A 20,211-nucleotide genomic window follows, 5' to 3' on the forward strand; every position below is an offset into this window, starting at 1 on the left:
TTCACTGGAGCTGCTCCTCTGCCTCCTTGCCTGTCTGGAATGTGTCCTCAAGCGACAATAATGTGCCTTGCTAAGCGCTACATCCATTGCTATGCCCCCTTTTGAACCTGGAACGTGTCCCCTACATTGTGGAAGGTTGTCCACAAGAGAATGTGGTCCTTGGGGTAAAACAAAGGTTCTCCCCCCTGTCTCGAGAGGTTATGGCTTTAACTCATCTTGCACAGCCAAAACACTAGTCCTGGTTTCTTCATGAAGCTTCCGCCTGCCACATTTTTCAGGATCAGATCTCCTCATGTCAACTGGTTCCATTTAAATCAGTCTCTCCGGCTCTTGGGTAACCTCAGGACAATGACAGAGAATCACAAAAGCAGCCATTTTGTATGCCTTTATTTTGAGTTACTTGACTTACAGGCACTGTGCATAGGTGGAGTTTTATAACTCGGCAAGTTCTTCGTGTCATCGCTAATCCGGGAGAAATATGTGTTGGGAGAACTACCTCACAGCAAGAGTTCCAGTCTCCAGGGGGGCCTTAAGAGACTTCTGGAGAAACATTTCACTTCTTTGAAAGCCACAAAGCAAGGAATCTTGTTTTACAAACAGGCTTAAAAAAATAAAAATGTATATATAATAGAAGCAATTTAAAACCTAAATACAAGTTTAAAAATGGTATAAACTTACACTGCTTCAAGGACTTGCTCCCTGCCCTCCACAGACATGGAAAAAAAAATGTTTTGAAAACTTAACATTATTATTTAAAAGATTCCATGCATTAAGACTTAGTGTTCTAGGCAACTAAAAAAAGGAATGGCAATAAATAGAACTTTTTTTAAAAAAACAAACCACTTTTCCATGACACTAATGGAACAGAAAGTAGTCCATAAGGCACTTCCACACAGGCTATTATTAAACAGCAAAGGAAACCTGAAGGGGGAAAGCAGCCAAACAAAGCAACTATTTACAACAGCACTGAAGGTTGACAGATAGGGGCCTAGTGAGATACAAATGAAGGAATCCCCCGAGGAGTTTGCATCCTTGACAAAGGAGCCAAGGGGCACCATCCCCTCCTGCAAAACACACACACTTGTTGCAGGGCTAGAACCAACTCGAGATAAGAAGCTGCAGCCAGCGCATTGCAAGGGCAAACAGGGTTGCCACATGACTACTGGGAAGAGGGGAAGCAACGGGTTCTGGAAGCATCTGGGATGCATCGTGAACATGGAAAGGTTTAAGGATTTGTCGGTATTGACACCATCCAGGAAAAAAAACAAATCTGGAAAGTCTGTGACCTCAACTGAACAGTCCCCCTTCTCAAGGTTTCTGCAGCACTCGTGAATTCCTAGAGGGGGGGAAAGCAAATGTACTGTCCTCACCTCCTGACATCAGCAAATGCCGCCCTTTGAGATGTGAGTACTGGAATGTTTTGCAAGAGCACACCTGAGACGTTGCTTGCCACTTTAAAAGGGTCTGCAGTGTTAACAAAGAGAAACCTGAACGGCAGGTATAGCCCTTCCCATTGCAAGCCTTCATCTGACGGGCTACTAGGTCGCTCCAAGACAACTAAAGCCTTGGCAAACGCAGGAAAACTGTGGACTCCCATCAGCCCCCAGCCAGCACAGCCAATGCTCAGGGATGATGGGGGTCACAGTTCAGAAACCCCTGGCGGGGGTTAGAGCCCCTGGCTTAGAGCAAGGGATCGGAACTTTTCTCGCCAGCAGTCCAAACCCAACCCCAGTAGACAAGTGGATGCACTATCAAATGTAACCCTCAGGAGCAGACAGAGCTTTGCTATTCATTCAACTAACTACTCGGCGATTGTGCAGCTGCTGTATGCCGGCAAGAAATTGCTCAAATATATTGAAAAGTAGACTTGATATTAAGTTATTCCAACAAGCTCCTGTATGCAGATTAACTACACCGAGGTTAGTACATGTTAAAAGGCCGCTGTTCAAGAATACCAGTTATATTTCTCCAAGGATGTTAAGTTCTTGATTCCAAAGACTCCGAAGCTTCTCAGGAGGAAAGAGCACCTATAATCCCAGCAAACTGTCTTTAAAATCAGCGGCCCAAGTAATGTACTAACTTTGGGCACAAGAGGGCAGCAGATAATTACAACTCAGTCTCTCCTTCACTCTGCAGCTTTTAGCTACCAGTAAATAGAATTTAAGCAAGACTAGGGTGCTGTCTTAATTCAACCGAGGTGTATGAGAACTGTACAAACCCTTACTGGTTAAACACAGATTGCGTAAGAACTACTGAAGGAGGAATTTATGCTATCCTTAACTGCTAAAGACTAAAAAGTCAATATTGGTATGCACTTCCATCGTCCCAAGCTTGGCTTCACGTCCAGCATTTGTTCTGGCATATATATAACTGCATATTTACACCTTAAATAAAAGGAGCTTCTAACTTTTAGAACTGGGAAGGAGAGGGTGGGCAGAAAGTGTCTTGTAGTGCAGTTCAGAAAGTCAGTTTGAGGGGCTGGCTTCTGAGTAGTGGCAGAGCTGGACTTCAATGCAGGTCTTCACTCTGAGACAACTCCGTCAGGATCTCGATGAGGTTCTCCAGCCCCCAAAGGTAGCCGTCCTCCCGATTCCCTTCTATCCAGGGCACATTGTGCTGGAGGACCTCTCCCTCTGGCAGTGGGGTGGTTTTCCCAAAGTCAATCATCCAGACTTTGGCCTGTTCTTTCTTGTCGTGGATGAAGAGGAGGGAACTCCCAATTACCTGCGACAGGAAAAAAGAAAAAGGGGATTATCACACAGGATTCGAAGGAACGCGGTCAGCATTCGCCCAATACATTTTGGCACCTGAGGCAAAACGCCGCCTGCCACCACCACCACGATGGAGAAGCAGTTTCCAAAGCTCCCTTCCCACCCAGGCTTGGTGAAAGGAGCCCTCACCTAGCCTCACCAGCTTGCCAGGCTGGCGGGGTGGATCAGAAAACCGTAGTTTTCGCTCCATAAGACGCACCTGACCATAAGGCGCACCTAGTTTTTGTGTGGTTTGCTTCCAAGGTGGCAGTGGGGTGCTTGAGGCAGCGCCACCTCTTCTGTTTCTGCCACCTGAGGCAGCTGCCTCCCCTTGCTTCATGGCTGGGCCGGCTGTGGTCTAAAGGCAGAACTTGGCATTCTATGGTGTTGGGCCTGCTGTGTCCATAGCACTCTTGGGTTATATGAAAACAAGGCTGCTAGCTCTCAAGGTCACGGGGAAGTTAAAACATGCAGTGTGAGAGGAGTAGAAACTTTCTTTGCCAATTTGAAAAAAAAGCAGTTGTTGAATATCCGCTCTCCCAAGGTGCAAACCCAGTTAAAAATTCAATTCCAAGCAGCAGTTTTAGGAGAGTTAAAATAAGTTCTGCCACCCAGTGCCAGCCTAAAACTGAAAAGTCTGAATCTCCAGAGATAAGAAGCTCCCCCAATGCACTGGGGGCGAAATCCCCTCTCTCTGTGTCCTTAGTCAAGGAGGCAACCTGGTCACTTCTCACATTTATTCAGACTTTCAGGACCAAATGAAATATGGGACTTTTCATCATATAAATGGCAGTGGGGGAGGGGGGAAACAAGCCAGATTGGGAATATAATGGGGGGGGGGTGAGAGGGGGTTTCCTCCCTTCAACCCCCGCCCTGATCAAAATTGGGGGCCCTGCACTTGCTATTCACACTGGGAGCGTTCTACTTAGTGTGAATACCAGGGGGTTGGGTAGGAGTGGTTCTGATCAGGGCTGCAGTATGGTCCCCATGTAGTTCGCCCCCCCCCCATGCCAGCTATTTATTGAACATTAAATAGTGATGCAATTCCAAAGCTTGTGGAAAGATTCTAGTCCGCTAACTTGTTTAGGTAAACCGAACTTGGCTTTGACCAGAGTTCTAACCTTTTTTAAAAAAAGAGATCATAGAAAGGCGGTTTAGTTTTTACCTCGTGGCCCCTGAAGAATGGTGACAATTCCAAGGTATCGCGGATTCCCTTCAACCGGTTAAGGTAGCCGTTCTGTAGTGGCAAGAACAGAACATTTTTAAGAGCTTTGAAAATACTTCTGAAGCACCCAGTCTCTGAGCGTTGACCTTGCTTAGCAAGAGGCTGCACATTCCTCACATAGTTTGAACGGAAGGAGTTGCAATTTGTTTTGGACACACACACACACACCCTCTGCCTGTAAGCCAAATAACCGCTCCTGTATCAGGACTGCAAGCTGGGTGAGCTGCACTTCCAAGCAGCCAGCACAGACTTCCCAGCGCTTTACACCGCTGCTATCGAGAGAACCCTGTTCCTTTGCCCCTCTCAGTAACTGGCTGAATAAGAGCAGCTGGGGCCCAGAAATGGATACAAGAAGAATTATTGACAAAAGAAGAATGGCAGATGAAATTAATGGACTATGCAGAATTAGATAAGATGACAGGAAGGATTTGAAACCCGCGGGACAAGAGATTCTCAGAGGACTGGAATAAATATGTGAATTATTTGAAAAGCAATTGTAATCAACAGATTAGGCTAGTAGGATTACAAGAAGTTTTGTAAGGAGGAATATATTGCAAGGAAGGTTATGAAGAGAGTTATTAGTTAAGATAATTAAAAGTAATAGTGAAATTAAGAAATGTAAATTAAGTGAAAAAGATTGGAAAATTTTCAGATGTGATTGATGGAAGTCAAATTGTATAAGATGTGAAATTGTGTTACATGCTTGTTGAAAATTATGAGTGTGTATATATATGTGTGTGTGTGTGTGTGTGTGCGCGCGCGCACACACACACACACACACACACACACACACGAGCATCTGGGTGAGGAGGTGAAAAGTTTTCAAGGCAGTAGCAGTAAAAAAAGAAAAAAGTAAAGTAAAACACAAGCAGGGTCCGGAGCCAGCAAAATTATCATGCACTACAGCACTGGTGTTCAGCTGCTGGGTTTGAGATGGGCCACAACAGCAGCACTGCCACCTTACCAACATATGCTTAAATATTAAGAGAGTCTCCAAACGCTTGTTTTGCATTGAAGGTGGGTCCTGGGTCTGCAGACAGTGGAATACTACCGTGCTTCAGCATATACAAGTGCACCCTCTTTTGGAAGTGGCTGAGGCTACAGGGCAGGATTAAAGAGGCAAGCAGGAGGGCAGGCAGACCCAGACACTACCCTGCACCTTCCCACAAATGTGGCAATCTCTCCTGCCTGCGTTACAGGTTGGTCACCCAAGACTGAAGACCAGGGGGCTCTCCAGATGTTCCTTTTCTCTGACCACTGGCCACGCCGGCTGGGGCCGATGGGAGTAACTAGCTGGTGTGTCACAGGTCCCCCCAACCACGACGTAAAGAGTCACGATCACGAGAACCATTTCACTTTTAATTTTTTTTCAGACCTTTCCAGACTGCAAGCAAAATGATTCACATAGCACAGGGGTCTGCAACCTTTAAGACAAAAAGAGCCACTTGGACCCGTTTCCGAAGGGGGAAAAAACTGGGAGCCGCAAAACCATTGCGACATTTAAAACAAATATATCTCCGGAGCCGCGATCTGACAGCGGGCGGGAAGGTGACGTCGGGACGGTGCGTGACTAACGCATGCACCGCCCCCATGCGACGTCACAGCCAGTACAGCGCCCGCCACAGTGGGGAGTGTCGGGGCGCACAATGCGCCTCCTCCCCTCGCTAGTATCCGCCCCGGAGCCGTGGCAAAGGTGCAAAAGAGCCACATGCGGCTCCGGAGCCGCGGGTTGCAGACCTCTGACATAGCAGAACGGCTTGGCAGTGAGCAACGTAGCAGCTTTCTTCATTGGCTCCAGAAGAAGCCCCCATTAACTACCATCCATTGTAAACTCTCTCTGCAAACCTGCTATGGGTAAAGAGCCAGGTTCAGAGATGCTCGTCTGAGACTGTACGTGGTGGGATCTAAAATTGAGCTCACTTGCCCAATTGGGTGGTTTGCAGAGGAAATGCAAAAATGCATACATCCTCATCTAAGAGGAGGCTGGGAGAGAGAGGTGGAGCTGTACGTCACCTGCATATTGAAGGCACTTAGTTCAGATCTTCATACAACTTTTCCCATTGGTTTCATGTAGCTGTTAAAATCAGAACAAGACGAGACACTCCAATGGCTAATCAAAAGTCCTCTGGACTTTCTGAGTCTCTCCCTTCAGAAAGGACTGCACCACCATTATCCTGGACTTTCCAGGTCTGTTCCTGGCACGACAACCCAGACGGACACGATACTCAACAATACTGAAATCTACTGACAAGGTCAAGGGAAGTCAACAGGGCTCCTGCCTCTTCCTGGCATTAGGTCACCCACCAGGGCGACATGATGCAAAATATTTAGAGCTATTTCACCAAGCAACAGTGTTGGATGTGTGTGCGGGATCAACTCTTTAGGAAAGTTGATGGGATTCCCAGCCCTTGGCTTCCAGGAAATTAAAAGGTGGGGAGCTTCAGCGCAGTTTCCAGGTATACAAAACCCTACAGTTTACTTGGAAGGGTTGCCATTTTCCTCAAATCACAAGATGCACCCACCTTTCCTCGTCCCTCAGCAACGGCATTGTTCCAAGATTCAGTAATGGTGCAGGGTTGCTCACTGCAAGCTAAAAGGCCTCCTCCTGCACGTATTTGTGACCTTTTCAGTTTGCAGAGGGTACTTGCATTTCATTTGTAACTAGATGTTTATGAGCAATCCCATGTGGCCTAAAATTTTGTGAGATGGATACACCTATCAATCTTTCCTCGTCCCCTGACAGGCTTCTCTAAACAGTTCGCTTGCCCCTTCAAGCTCCAGCCACCACCAAGGAGGAAGATTTGTCAAATGTCACAGCAGGTGCACACCTCTGGACCAAAAAGCAGTAGGTAGATCGAGGGAGAGCAGCAGGATTGTAGCTTCCTTGTCTCTCGTAGTGAAATAGAAGAGGTTTTGTAACCATGTTTGAACACTGGAGCTCTCTCCATTATGCCTTGAAGGCAAGATGCCTTCAGCTGTCAGGAAAGCCACTAAGAATGGGTCACTACCAGGGCCGGATTTAGGTTTGATGAGGCCCTAAGCTACTGAAGGTAACCGGGCCCTTTATATGTCCAGCTGTCCTTTGTCAACAACAAATTCTTGCTGCTTTTTGTGTTGAATATATGCTATATGGTAATTTATGGACCTAATAGGTATCTAAAGCCATTTGCACATAACAAAATATGTATTTTATCAAAATAATTGTTAACTCAAATACAAGTAAGAAGAACTGTATTAATACCGAAATAATGACACAACACAAAACACTGTTGCTGTATATAGATTTGATTTGATTTGTTTTTTTATCTTGTATTTTGGAAATGTACATCCAGGGTTTTTTTTCTTTAATTTTTTTGGGGGCCCCCAAGAGAGTGGGGCCCTAAGCTATAGTTTGTTTAGCTGATACATAAATCCGGTAATGGTCACTACCACACTCACAGACCCACTTGTGCTGCCAACCAGGCACCCTAAACTTCCAACTTTCTGTTTAAACTTTATGTGTATGTGAGAGTGTGAGACAGACAGACAGACAGACAGACAGACGGAGAGAAGGACAACAGTTCTTGCCTGTTTCCCCTGACATGACCCAGAGCCAGTCCAGGACTCTTTCCTTCATCAAAGTGCTTAGCAAAGAAGATGACGCTGTCAAGGGTGTAGGCCTGATAGGTGGGCCTCATTAAAAAAACCTTTCTACTTCCCTAGCATTCAAGAAATCCCATTTTCAGTGTTCCATTACAGACAGGATTTGGACCAGCTTAACCAAGAATCTGAACTAGTTAAGATATTGCGCATCTTCTGGATGCATAACATAAACTGCCGAGGAAAGAGAGCAGGTTTCACATTAGCATGTAGCTGTGGATATTAAAGAAACCTGGGGTACTAAACTAATAAGGAAACCAGCTGCAGCGACTCACCAGAACGTTACGATTTCCTTTCGTAAATTCTCTGAAGGCCTCCATGACTTGTTCCTTTGTCTTGGTCTTCTTGAAATCCCTGTTCACGGTGCCATCTTCCTTCTGCAAAAAGCAATGACGAAATCCAAGGCTATTACTCAGAAGAATGCATTTGTGTCAACGGACGGCTTTGCCATTCATTAAACAGGATGCGGAATAACCTACAACAGGGCAAAGGTACAAGATGGCCATCGTTTAAATAACAGCCATGGGTTGAATGACTTGCAGACTGTCCAGAGAAGACTTGAGAATGGTTTTATTTGGGGGTATTTGCAGCTTTTGAACACAATACATTATTCTTTCTTCAGCCATGGAAATTACAGGAAGGGATCTGCATTGCCAAGTCCAGCCCTTTGTCCCACATGCCAACGTGTGAAATGGTTTGCAAGTATAAAGCTCTGTGCTATACATAGGCTGATGAGCAATTCATCTCAGGCATGAACCTTTCCTAGCACTACTAACCAAACTCCTTGAAATCCACAGGGTTTGCAAACACCTCTAAACATATAAATTAGCCCACATCTTTTAGTATTCTGCAATGAGGAGACTACGGTAATTCAAAGCAGAATGGACTACCTTGGAAGGTTTCTAAGCAGAGGTTGGAATCTTTAGCTGTTGATTTCTGCATTGCAGAGGTTTGGACTAATGTCCCTTGGGGACCTTCCCCAACCCTACGATTCTATAAGCCAGCACAAATTCTATAAGCCAGCCAAAAGTACTAATTTGAGCAAGTCCATGTGGTTTGTTTAGATTCAGATGGAATGAAGACACAGCACCTTTTTGCACCCATGGTTCTCATTTCAGCACATGTTCAGAACCTGACTTCCATGAATGCACACTGTAGTGCCAGGGGACAATTTAACAATATCTTTTAAAAGAAACACACAACTTGTGCAGTATGGAACCAGACAGCTATTTACTGCTTTGTGGCTGCTTTAAGACTTCCTGTCTGGCAGCCTAGCTGTGTGGAGAGCTGGTATCTGAAGCCTCCAGCCACGGACTCAGCTGAAAGTCGCAAAAGGGTGCTATGTTTCCATTCCATTTCATTTCTCCTGCTTCCCCAGATATCCAAGCAGCTGTGAGAGTGTGGTAATGCCTGCGGCCTCCAGCCATGGGGTGAGCCATGCATCACCAAGCTCCCATAACTGCTCGGATATCCGGGGAATGCTGTAGGGCTAGAGGCTACAGGAAAACCGAGCCTCAAAACAGAACTGGCCGCTTGCATCCAAACAGAACTTTTAAAGGTTTTGTCTTTGTTTTGTTTTTTAAGGCTGGCACACAACCTTCTGCTTCTTCTGTTCACAAGTTTGCTCACTTCCATCAGCAAAGCAACCTGCCTAAAGAGTAACTTTGCAACCTTACATAAACCAACGTGGCAAAGCTCCATGCATGCATAATGTTTATATATTGGCTGATAGCAATTAAAATCCCAGGGATGGCAGGCAGCAGGAACTATGGCAGGTGCCTTCTATCTTTGTTCACCTATCTGTATCTACTTATGTTGTTTATACAGAGGGAGGAGAAAGGGTTATGCCTCAATAAAGGGATTACAGGATTTTCATTTTTTAAAATTTTAATTTATACACCATGTTATATATTTAAAGTATATCTCCATTCAGTGTACAAAAACCTGACTCACAGCTCTTTCTTCTCCCATGCACTCTCTACAATGCACATTCAAAGACTGCCATTTCAGCTTGACAGTGAAAGATCTCGTTTGACCTTGGTGGAACTAGAACTTCATTACAATGCACTCTGCAAAACTGCTTAAACATCTAGTTTAGCTGCGGATTCAGTTGCAGTATATTGGGAATTCTATTGACAAAGGCAGAACTCCCGGCAAGCACCTTTCTCAGGAAATATTCCACCTATTATCTCTGTCATGCACCGGATAGATTCGAAACTCTCACCTTGATTCCTTCAATCCTGAATCCGAGAGTCGCTGTAGAACTTATTGTTTCCCTCCACTGCATGTATCGGGGCTTGGTTACGGCACGCTGGGCATTCTCCTCCTCAGTCGGAGCCTCCGGATCCACTTCAATCATCTTTTGATACATGTCCTTCCGTAGGCTTGGCTTCTTCCTGGCCTTTGTTAGTTCTTCCTCCAAGTAGGTTCTGCAGAGAGGACATTAAGTGTTACTCTCACCATCTTCATAAACTTATCTATCACAGCCAACCATGGGGGGCAAGTTTTTGGCCTCCCTCATATTTTGATCCTCTAGGATTTCCAGAAACCAGAAAGTGAGGTCAGAAATCTTCCACGTACTGCTAGTTAATCTCCTACCAAGACTCCATGGTAGAAACTTGCAACTAACTAGGGCAAAACATCCTCAAAAGAGCAATATCTGGAATGGAAATACATGTGCCTAAGAACTTAAGGGCAGTTTCTGCCCTTGATCAGGCCAAAGGCTGATCTAGTGCACTGCTCAAACACTTTATAATCTGGAAACCAAATACATGTATTTAACGACATTTATGGAAGGTGCCCATGACTAAAGATCAAAGCCCTCTCTTTCAAACAACATGTGGTAAGGCAACCATGAAAGGATAAAATAATTGCACGAGAAGGCCACAAATTATACAGGTGGGTAGTTCTCATGAGCAGTTTGAAATTCAGCATCCTTTCCAGATGTAAGGGACACCTGGAACTGTGAACCACTCAGAGGGCATTAATTTGGCAGTATTATTATTGATTACCATCACCCATTAGGATGATGAAAGTAATGAGTGAGCCACTCTGTGCATCCATTGCCTTCATCAAATGCAAGGATCCTACTGATTTTTAATTCCATTTGTGATGGAGGACAAGGATTCAGAAAAGGCACTTTTCCTAAGCATGTCTTCCCCATCTGCCCACTAGAGGTCTCTGCTTTCTATTAGTAACAGCTGCTTGAAATGGGGCACTCTTGGGTCAGCAAAATTTATGCCAGTCACCCTGCAGCGCTTCCTCAAGTTACTTTTTTGCTGCCCCAAACAAGCCTAAATGTTAAGTTCCTGGCTCCAATAACGTCTGCTGACTTGGTAGAGATAAGGCTGACTACAGATTTGTAGTCAGTAAATTTGGGAGCCAAACGCATATCCAGACTTTAATGCAAATCTGCTCCCAGCCATGAAAGTTACTAAGCACTTTGCAGCAGGTTTTGTGTCTTGGAAGAAGGGGAAGGCCGAACTGTTGCCTGTAGGCCTTCCGAACAAGAGGAGTGTCAGATATAAAAGCATATTCCAAATGTTTCATACAAGCCAGAGAGGCGAGTGTGGTGGGCAGGGCTGGATTAAGACCCTAAGCACACAAGTTTTTTGGTGCCTCCATGTATATATCTAACTTAAAATATAAACAACAATAAACCATAAAATAAAATGGCATTTTTTGAAATGAAACAAAACCTGCAACAAGATAGAAAATAATGTTTATTTTTGTATACTTCCACCTTATATTTGAAAAAAAACTCTCCTGCTTTTTCTCATTGCAGTCTTTGATCAGTTCCTCAAAACTAATCTTACATAACACACCTGCTTCTATACTTAGTAGAGATAAGGCATCCAAACCTGCCTTGTTGCATAGCTGTTCTGTTGGGTTTTTTAATATCTGAGAAAACTGAGAAAATGAACACTCAGCCGAGCAATTTGTGACCATTAATGTTAAAAACCCAGCAACCGATATTTGAAATAAAATTCCAAAGCTGACTCGGTTCTTCTCAGCATTCCATATGCCACACAACAGGGCTTATCCAGTATATATAACGAGAGGCTATAGTCCTGTGAATACTAGCCAGAGTTATCACCAACAGGTGTAATCTCCAGTTCCAGATCATCCCCTCTTCCCTCCACAATATACCAAGTCACTGAAATTTGGTATAAACTGAAGTAGACCTTAGTCTGTGAAATCTTATGTCATGGATTGGATAGGGAGCCTCTCAATCTAATCCTGGGGACTCTCCTAGGCCCTCCCCATCCCCAGGTCACACCCCTCATTGACTCCATGCTCTCAACTGCTAGACTCTGTCCTTGACCAGTAATACTGCCTCATATTTGTCTGAATGGAGAATTGTGCGCATGTGAAGGCAGCCCTGTATAGGGAAGTTGTTAATGTTTGATGTTTTATTATGTTTTTATATTTGTTAGAAGCCATCCAAAGTGGCTGGGCAACCCAGACAGATGGGTGGCGTATTATTATTATTATTATTATTATTATTATTATTATTACTATTATTATTATTATTATTATTATTGCCTCTGGCATCACCCATTTCCTGCCATAATAATCTTGTTCGACTCTTGTTTGTATATTAAAAAGGTATCCTTTGTACCATTAAATGAAGCATTTTGGCTCTAGTTTGAATTAGTCGGCCAAGGATTCTCAGAAAGAATTCAAGTTTCTGTACAGTTGCCACCAGTTTCGAAGTACTCTTGTATAGCAGACCTACAAGTTGCTTCTAGGTCAAACAAACTGCGAGGCAAAAATCTTCCGCTATCTCCTTGAACAAGGATGTACTTTTTTTGGGGGAAAGTACTCGTTAACCCAGCTTAGAATGTTTTTCCATTTGTTCATGCAGTTAATTTGAACTTTGCTTTCCCTCAGCGCAAACAGATTCCAAGCCAAACAGAGCAAACAGCATTTTTCCTCACAACGAGTAAACTCACGATGACACCGGACAGTGGATTTCTTTATCCTGGAAAGGGGGCTGGGAAGAGGGTGGCTCAGTATCTAAATTGCCACTTCAGCTAAAGTTTCTTCAGATATGCGGCTCACTGAAGACATTTTCTTCACAGGTAAACATCAAGACTTTTATTTTAATCTCCCACACTTAAATTATTTTTTTTAAATAATAATAATAATAATCAGGAGACCCCTTTTGGATTTGGATCAGGAGACCCCTTTTGGATTTTGTCATGGTCATGTTCAGGAGGAATTTGAGACTGAAAATAACCTGACAGAAAAGCTTATGAAAATAACCTGACAGACGTGATATAGCCCAGCTTATCAGGAATCCCCACAGCCAACCTGGTTTAAATAACCTTGGGTGAGGACTGCACAGTATTCACCCGCTGCTCCCAATTTACAGCTTACCCAAATAACACTATTCAACTGAAAAGTACGGTCTTCTAAGGTCATCTTTATTACTATACTCACTTCTGAGCCAAAAGGCCTATAAGACAGAGCAAGCTCTGCCATTAGGGAAAGTTATTTCATTTATTACCTTTGTATTTATACTGACAACTAGCGGGAGAGGTACTTGTGGGATTTTCTGCCTCAAATGCCTCAGGCGGCAAAATGCATTGGAACAGTCCTGCCTATATCGGTGCTAAGCTTGGCTTAGTGGTCAGATCTGCACCATTTTTTAGGAAACATATGAAGTATGGGGGTTTGGTTTCAAAGTGATACAGCAATTTAAAACCAGCCTTTCTTGCTACCTTAAATCCATCCAACCAAATGGCTGGGAAAAGGCTTCACCCTTAGAGCCTAGCTAGGTATTATGGGGATCTTCCAAGTAAATGCAGTAACAGAAATGTGTGGCATGATGACCTCATGCTCAGCATTTTCCTGCCTCCCGTGGGGGAGCAGAAAGGCATTAGGCACTGCAGGATGAAATCATGCTTCTCTTGTTACTGGATGAAGCTGGGGAAGAGGCAGGTTGTGCCCTTAGCTACCAAGGAAAACTGACCTGACTCCCATCTTGCAATCCATGACACAGGGAGAGTCAAAGTCAGCCAGGAGATCTTCCATCTGATTGTAACGCTCCCCATCCTTCACTATGTCCCCATGGTAGGCCGGAACATACGGCTTAAGGACATCATTCATCAAGCGGTCCAAGCAGCGCTGTTCAGACTCGCAGTGCTTCTTCAGTATCCTCCCATTAGCTGCAGCTTTGAAGCTACCTGAGAGACAGAACAAAAAGCAAAGGATAACATTGAGTTTTCCACTGGGTACGGAAAAGGTTTCACACAGGCTTGTTCCCTGCCTCTAACAAAATGGTTAAGTGCAGTGGCATCAAATAGTATTTCCAGGCACAACGCAGTCATGTTTACTTCAAAAAAGATCCTAGTTAGCAACTCCAGATCATTCAGGGGCACATGCATGTGCACATGTTCAAAAGGGTGAGGTTCTAGAAGATGCTCAGATATACAAGGGAGTGCTAATACATAATGGAAAACTTTCAGGTTATCTTTAGTGTACCCTTAAACATCAGGCTGAAAGGCTAGGCAACTGGAAAGCCTGGAAAACAGCAGCGAAGTCTGGTTCCTAGGTTAAATCTCTAGGTGAATTTCTCCATTCTAAGGCCAACTCAACAATGGAATAAGCATCCTTGAGGGTTTTCAAGGCAAGGTTGACAACCATCTGCCAGGGATATATAGTCAGGCTATTCTGAATAAGAGAAGAGTGTTGGCCTGGTCTGGATCCCAACAGATTTCAAACACTGTTTGTTTCAGAGCAAAGACTTGCTCTGGTGAGGACATCAGAGCATTTTGATGGCAGAAGTTATGTGCCCTTTTTCTGTGGCTCAGACATTAGCATTCATCCTTGGGCCATCTATTACAGGTGCCATAGATTTCCCGAGGTTTTTACACACCTTAGCATTTGGCTCAAGCCACCCCCATGAAACGACCTAGCGCAAGCACTTATGTTTCAATTTCCAGAAACAATTTACATTAAGGTAGCTAATTATCTTAATCCACCAAGAGACTTCCGAAACACTTTCTCTTTATCAGGCGGGAGTTTCCCTTTGAGATTACACAGCACAACCTAAATCTTCTGTACCTGCGTGCCCTGCTAGCTGGATCCAGGGATATTTCTTCTTGAAGGACATGACGAAAGGAGACCAGTGCACCATGTTCTTGATCTTCCGCCATGACTTGCTCTAGAAAGGGTGAAAAACAATTAAGTATAGTTGACACAAACTGTAATCCCAGTAATATCTGACCTAGAGACAGTGGTTAAATGTGAAAGGGGAAACACTGGTGAAGAACAAGCTGAGGCAGGAAACTAAGTCTATGTTACAATAAGCAGCTAAATAATCCAAGGATTGACCAATCATCTGTTGTGTGCCCCACCTTTGAAGCTATATACAGACGGTCAGTCATTCACAAATTCGTTATATACGTACACACTCATTCAACTTCCTGTTCCTGTGTGAATTTACAGAGATGAGAGAGAGAGAGAGAACGAACAGCTTGCTTCAAAAAGAAAAGGACACCGTCCTATTAATACAAGAAGGAGGGAGGGACACTGAAGAGTGTTCACCTCTTCCTCTTCAGGCAAGAACTGAATTACTGTGCACACGCCCTTGAGAAATTCTCTGCCCTTTTGTATTTGACATTTGTTTTTGCCATGTCCCTGAATCCAGGAACCTATTTTTGTTCTCCTGAGAAAGACATCTGCTTTCGCCATTAGTTCTGAGTACACGAATGTCACTTTGACCAGAGGAAGTACTACCCACAATGATAACAATTTCACCTTTGATTAAGTGTGTCTCTCATGTGTGCACATGAGCCAAATTTGGGGTACGGTGGGGTGGGGAGAGGCAGAATAGGGCTATGTGCTGCATGAAGAAGTACTTTCCTTTATCTGCCTCAAATCTTTCAATATCACCTTCATTGGATGTCCACAAGTTTGAGTGTTAATGGACAGGGAGAAAAAGCATTCCCTTGGTAACAGAAAACAGGAATAAAATAAAATAAAGTTTTAAATTATACTCCTGTGATTGGGGATGACGACTATCAGTTACACAATGAAAGAGACATATAGTTCAAACTTGGAAGGATAAAAAATACCCACTATTCATTTCTCAAGAGGCTGAACATCTTACTGCCCTTGCTACATTTGAACATATATCTTGTAATCATCAATCAATCTCTTCTGGATATCTATTTGGACATATGGACTCTGCATGTTTGAATTAGGATTGATGGATTATTCTTACTGTTAGTGTGAGCTGACGTCGTTTCTTTCTTTTTTTCTTTCTGTTATATTTGCAACAAAACATATATTTAAAAAGAAACTAGACAGTCTTAATATTAACAAAAGTTGCAATTAATTTTAGGTGGTGTGTAACGGTTCCTTGCAACCATAAAAGGTGCATACCCAAGATATTTTTAACTGATCAGCTTTTTCTGTCCTAATTTTAGCAAGATGAAGAGTAAAAGGGCAGATTTCTCCTCCCCCCCAACCCCCCCACCTCTTTTAAACAGAGAAGTTGAGTTAAAGGTTACAAGTATGAAATCATGGTAATAACTGGAAATTAAGATTGCAATCCTATACTGTACAGATTTATCTGGGCGTAAAGCTCGCTTCAGGGGAGTCTCCTCTTATGGGCAAAGTAGAACGTAGCCCTGCCATGATTCTGTCCCCCACAAACCCTCCAGAACCACAGTTCAGTCTTTCTCCTGTCACTCACAACCATATTTATACATTTTCAGGCCTATGACAGCCCAGCCTAAGCCAATCATAACCATGAATTGGATGTTGCTCTTTCGGCATCTGCATAGTTCATTTGCTTCCTAGCTTGTTGCCGTGTGAGTGAGAAAGAGAGGGGAAGAGGGGAAGAAACTCAATTTTATCTCCTTTTTTTGGCCACATTGCAGAGGACAGAGAAGAAGAACTCTCCACAGGTTTCCCTGGTTTTAATTTAATCTCTGGAGCGACATGCATAGTTCAATCCTATTAATACTTACTTGGAAGTCAGTCCCACAGTTATTCAAAGTTTTTTTTAAAAACCAACCAACTACGTAGAGTCAGGTACCAAGTTAGCAAAGTTTACAGAAGGAAAGTTTTCCATCCCCTCTCCTCCTGCCACAACCACCTGTGCCCCTGGAAAAGCATCTCCCTGGAGTCATGAGACTCCGCACAACAATTTGGAGTGCTCTTGGCAAAGAAGAGGAGAATCACCCCAAATTTGCCCAATTCTGGGCAACTCTATCCTTCTCCATCAGCCCACATTATTCAGGAGGAGCTGTTTGGAGCAAAGGAAGGAGAAGAGGGCAGGCTATTTTTTCCTTCTGTGAGCTTTCTTAAGTGAACTTACTTCAGAACCCAAGCCGTTTAGACTCAAGGAGCAAATAATCTTGAATCAAAGGGCATTATCTACGCATGTGCCACAACCTTCTACAGGCCCTTGCAGTCTCCCGGTCCTTGTGTAAATGGGACCACCTGAAATGTGCACGTAAACATTTAGGAGTAGCGATGGCAGGACCAGGGGAGATCAGCCTAGCAATGGGGTTCTTTTACTGAACCAAACTGGCAATTTGTCAGCAACCTCTCCTTTCCCTCTACCAAGTCCAGGTTTAGTCAAAAGTTGCAGCCTTGCCAAATTGCTGTCAAGTGTTTCTGAAGGCATCTGCCTAGACCAACATGTGTGTTTCCAAGAAGACTGCCAGGAGCACTGTACTTTGGCTCTTTTGTTCTATGCTGGCAGAGAGCACAGTTGGATTCCCCTTTTGCTTTTTTGTTTTGTTTTGTTATTTAAGCAGCCCTTTGCTTTGACTGATGTAAAAAAAAAAAAAAAATCTCAAAGGAGAGTCTCCAAGGGAATTTGGGCTTCACATCAATAAGACGCAACTTGCCCAGCAGAGGAATCCTCCTACGAAAACACAAACATAAGTCACTCAGTCCCAGGATAAAAGGGACTGCCAGAGCAATAACTGTTCTGGAGCCAAGGTTTTGTTTCCTTGGTGGTTAGCAATCATATAGCAAGAGAAAACCTTGAAGCACTTCAAAGCCAGACTGAAATGAAGCAAAGCTACGTCAAGGCTAGTACACAAACCATCACGGTATGTTTCCTAAACAATATTGTAAGCAGACTCCTAGCAAAACCAGCCCTTCCCATTGGAAGTTAGTAATGCCCCAATGATGAGTTAAGAGTCCTAGTGATACCTATGTTGGGAAACTCTACAAACCATGTGTTAAAAGGTGGGGGTGGGAGATGAATGGGATCTTTGTGTGCAGGACACTGAAAAACTCTTTCCCACGGCAGAACTACGTGTGGAAGAGTAACATTTAAGGATTTCTTATCTGTGCGTCGCCCAATTGTGTGTGACATATGCACACCAGAGCTCGTTCCCTGGGAACAGCGGCATTGTGCGCACACAATTGGGCAATGCACAGATAAGGAGTCCTTAAATGTTAACATTTCAGCATATGCTGCTGCCACACTGAAGGATTTTTAAGGCAGTGGCCTGCACACAAGAAAGGTCGACTTTTATATAATGGTTGCGATGAGCCAAAAGGGTACACCCATATTATCAAACAGGGACAGATTCAATGAGTGCCTATCAAGTTTCCTTAAAAGAAAAGACCAGATCTTAATGGATTTTGAACTTAGGGGCTTTCTATCGGGGGATATTATGAACAACGATAGGATGAAAGTTTTGCTTCCTCAAGGCTCAGACTTACATAGAAGTTGACACAGTTCTCTAGCAAGAAGAGGGTGTTTTGCTTCAGCAACCAACCAATTGTGCTGGGTTTTCTTAAGTCTGAGTTCTCCAGGGGAACAATTCAGTGCCATGCTTTTCTGATTGTTGCATCAGTGTAAGGCATTTCAGCTTGTCAGACAGAACAATCCCCCTTCTCCTCTACCTGTGCACTCTTCTGGGGGTTCTGGGGATTTTCCTGACACCCCGAACCAATTTCGGGGGAATGGGGGGGGGGGAGAGGAGGAGATAAAGCATTTTGTACAGGCTTGCCCTGATATGACTCATTAGTTGAATCCTGCCCTGGGCATTTTTTTGCAGGTGCATTCTGCAACATGTCATTGATGCAATAATAGTGCATTAGTAGTGTATTTATACTGGACTATCCACACACCATTCTGCTTTATTACTTGTTCTGCAACGCTTCCCCAATATTACTACGTTATTGCTGTCTGGAGGGGTGCTCAGGTATCGTAATTCAACAAAAGCAGGGCAGATGACCCCTCCCTCCATGGAACGTCTGTGGCATAAAAAAAATAAATGCAGGATTTCAGCAGGAAGGCATGGGGCACACACTCTGACTGGAAATGGCCGCATGTCCACCACAGGTGCAAAACACTGTTGAATACGGGGCCATGATACCATCATGAGTGCAAATGATCATGAATGCGCATTTAAAAAGACGCCTGGAGGGAGCCTCTAGGTCAGTCTTTCATACAGCCCTCCATCACAAAGCTGTTGGGCTACTGCGGCTTCATGCAGAATTCATCTATCGCATCCCTATAAAAGGGAACTGTGCATTTCAACCAAATCAATGCAGCAAGATTGTGAACTAAAACACACGTTTGCTATCCCTGCGTGTTCCTCATTCATAAACAAGGAAGCTTATGAACTTTCTCCCTTCTGAATTTTTGCTTGGATTTGGGGATCCCAAATTAGCTAGTTTTGTTCCTGGAACAGCTCCAAGGAGTTTATGACTTGCTTCTCTTGTAATGCTATAATCTCCTTATGTTGCGGCTGAGCTTCTCATGTCATCTTCAGCTATGCTGGAAAGCCACAAGGAAGCAATTCTCTATTACAGAGAGGCTAAATTCATACATAAGGGAGCAGTGTGCTTGGGAATTCACCATGGACTTTTACAGTCAATCATGGCTATGGAAGCTTTAGGGGGCCATTAGTTCTCAGAGAAAAAAAGCCCTACATTAGCCCATTGTCCTCAAGAGCTTCATTTGTTAGATTAAAACAAGGACTCATCACTTGCTCAACTGGTGTCTTTTGAGAGGGCAAAATGTAGCCAAATTTTGAATGATTTTGTTTTGTTTTGTTTCGTTTCACAATTTATACAAGAATAACCTTTCATTCAAAAGCCCTATGAAAGAAATATTGTGCCTGCCTGATAAGAGGTAACACCTCGTTTCTCCTTGTCTTTCCAGAAGAATTTACAGAGAGCCAGTAACTTTGTAAGCTATCAAAAAGTTCTATCTGTCGGCCATGATATATGAACCAACCTCTAAGGTTAGAAGCAGCAATTTGCTGTGCAAACACTTTGCCCTATTGTGTAAAGCGAAGAGATCTAAGAGTATCCAAGAGAATCCTAAAGGAGGAGACAGAATGTTTGCCTAGAAATGAGTTGACCTATTTTTGTGAGACGACATGGTGCCAGGAGTCATGGCGAATGGAGGAGTGAGGAGCAAGACAATTCCATGCTTATTAATGAAGGTGGGGGCTTTTTAGGAATGTGTTGAGGTTTCTGCAATGATAACATCCTCTCTCCCCCCCCCCCAATTTTTTTAAAAGCAAAACATCTTCCCTTTCCTGCCAAGCAATAAGTTTTGTTTATTGGCTAAGGACATGGAACAGCAGACTACTCTGCCCATTA

General features: G+C 43.7%; 1 protein-coding gene across 1 annotated transcript in view; it reads right to left on the bottom strand.

Annotated features, from left to right (window-relative positions):
- Positions 1-372: 372 nt before the first annotated feature.
- ITPKB (inositol-trisphosphate 3-kinase B) overlaps positions 373-20,211 on the bottom strand; it is an 87,077-nt gene continuing 67,238 nt past the window's right edge. The window contains exons 3-8 of the mRNA XM_028724500.2: positions 14,686-14,785; positions 13,592-13,805; positions 9,839-10,043; positions 7,890-7,991; positions 3,916-3,987; positions 373-2,724 (exon numbers count right to left, since the gene is read on the bottom strand). Of these exons, the coding sequence (XP_028580333.2) occupies positions 2,509-2,724; positions 3,916-3,987; positions 7,890-7,991; positions 9,839-10,043; positions 13,592-13,805; positions 14,686-14,785 (909 nt within the window). The 3' untranslated portion in view covers positions 373-2,508. The remainder of the gene's footprint in view (positions 2,725-3,915; positions 3,988-7,889; positions 7,992-9,838; positions 10,044-13,591; positions 13,806-14,685; positions 14,786-20,211) is intronic.

The sequence above is a fragment of the Podarcis muralis genome, chromosome 3, assembly GCF_964188315.1.
Source record: "Podarcis muralis chromosome 3, rPodMur119.hap1.1, whole genome shotgun sequence".
Classification (NCBI taxonomy): Eukaryota; Metazoa; Chordata; class Lepidosauria; order Squamata; family Lacertidae; genus Podarcis; species Podarcis muralis.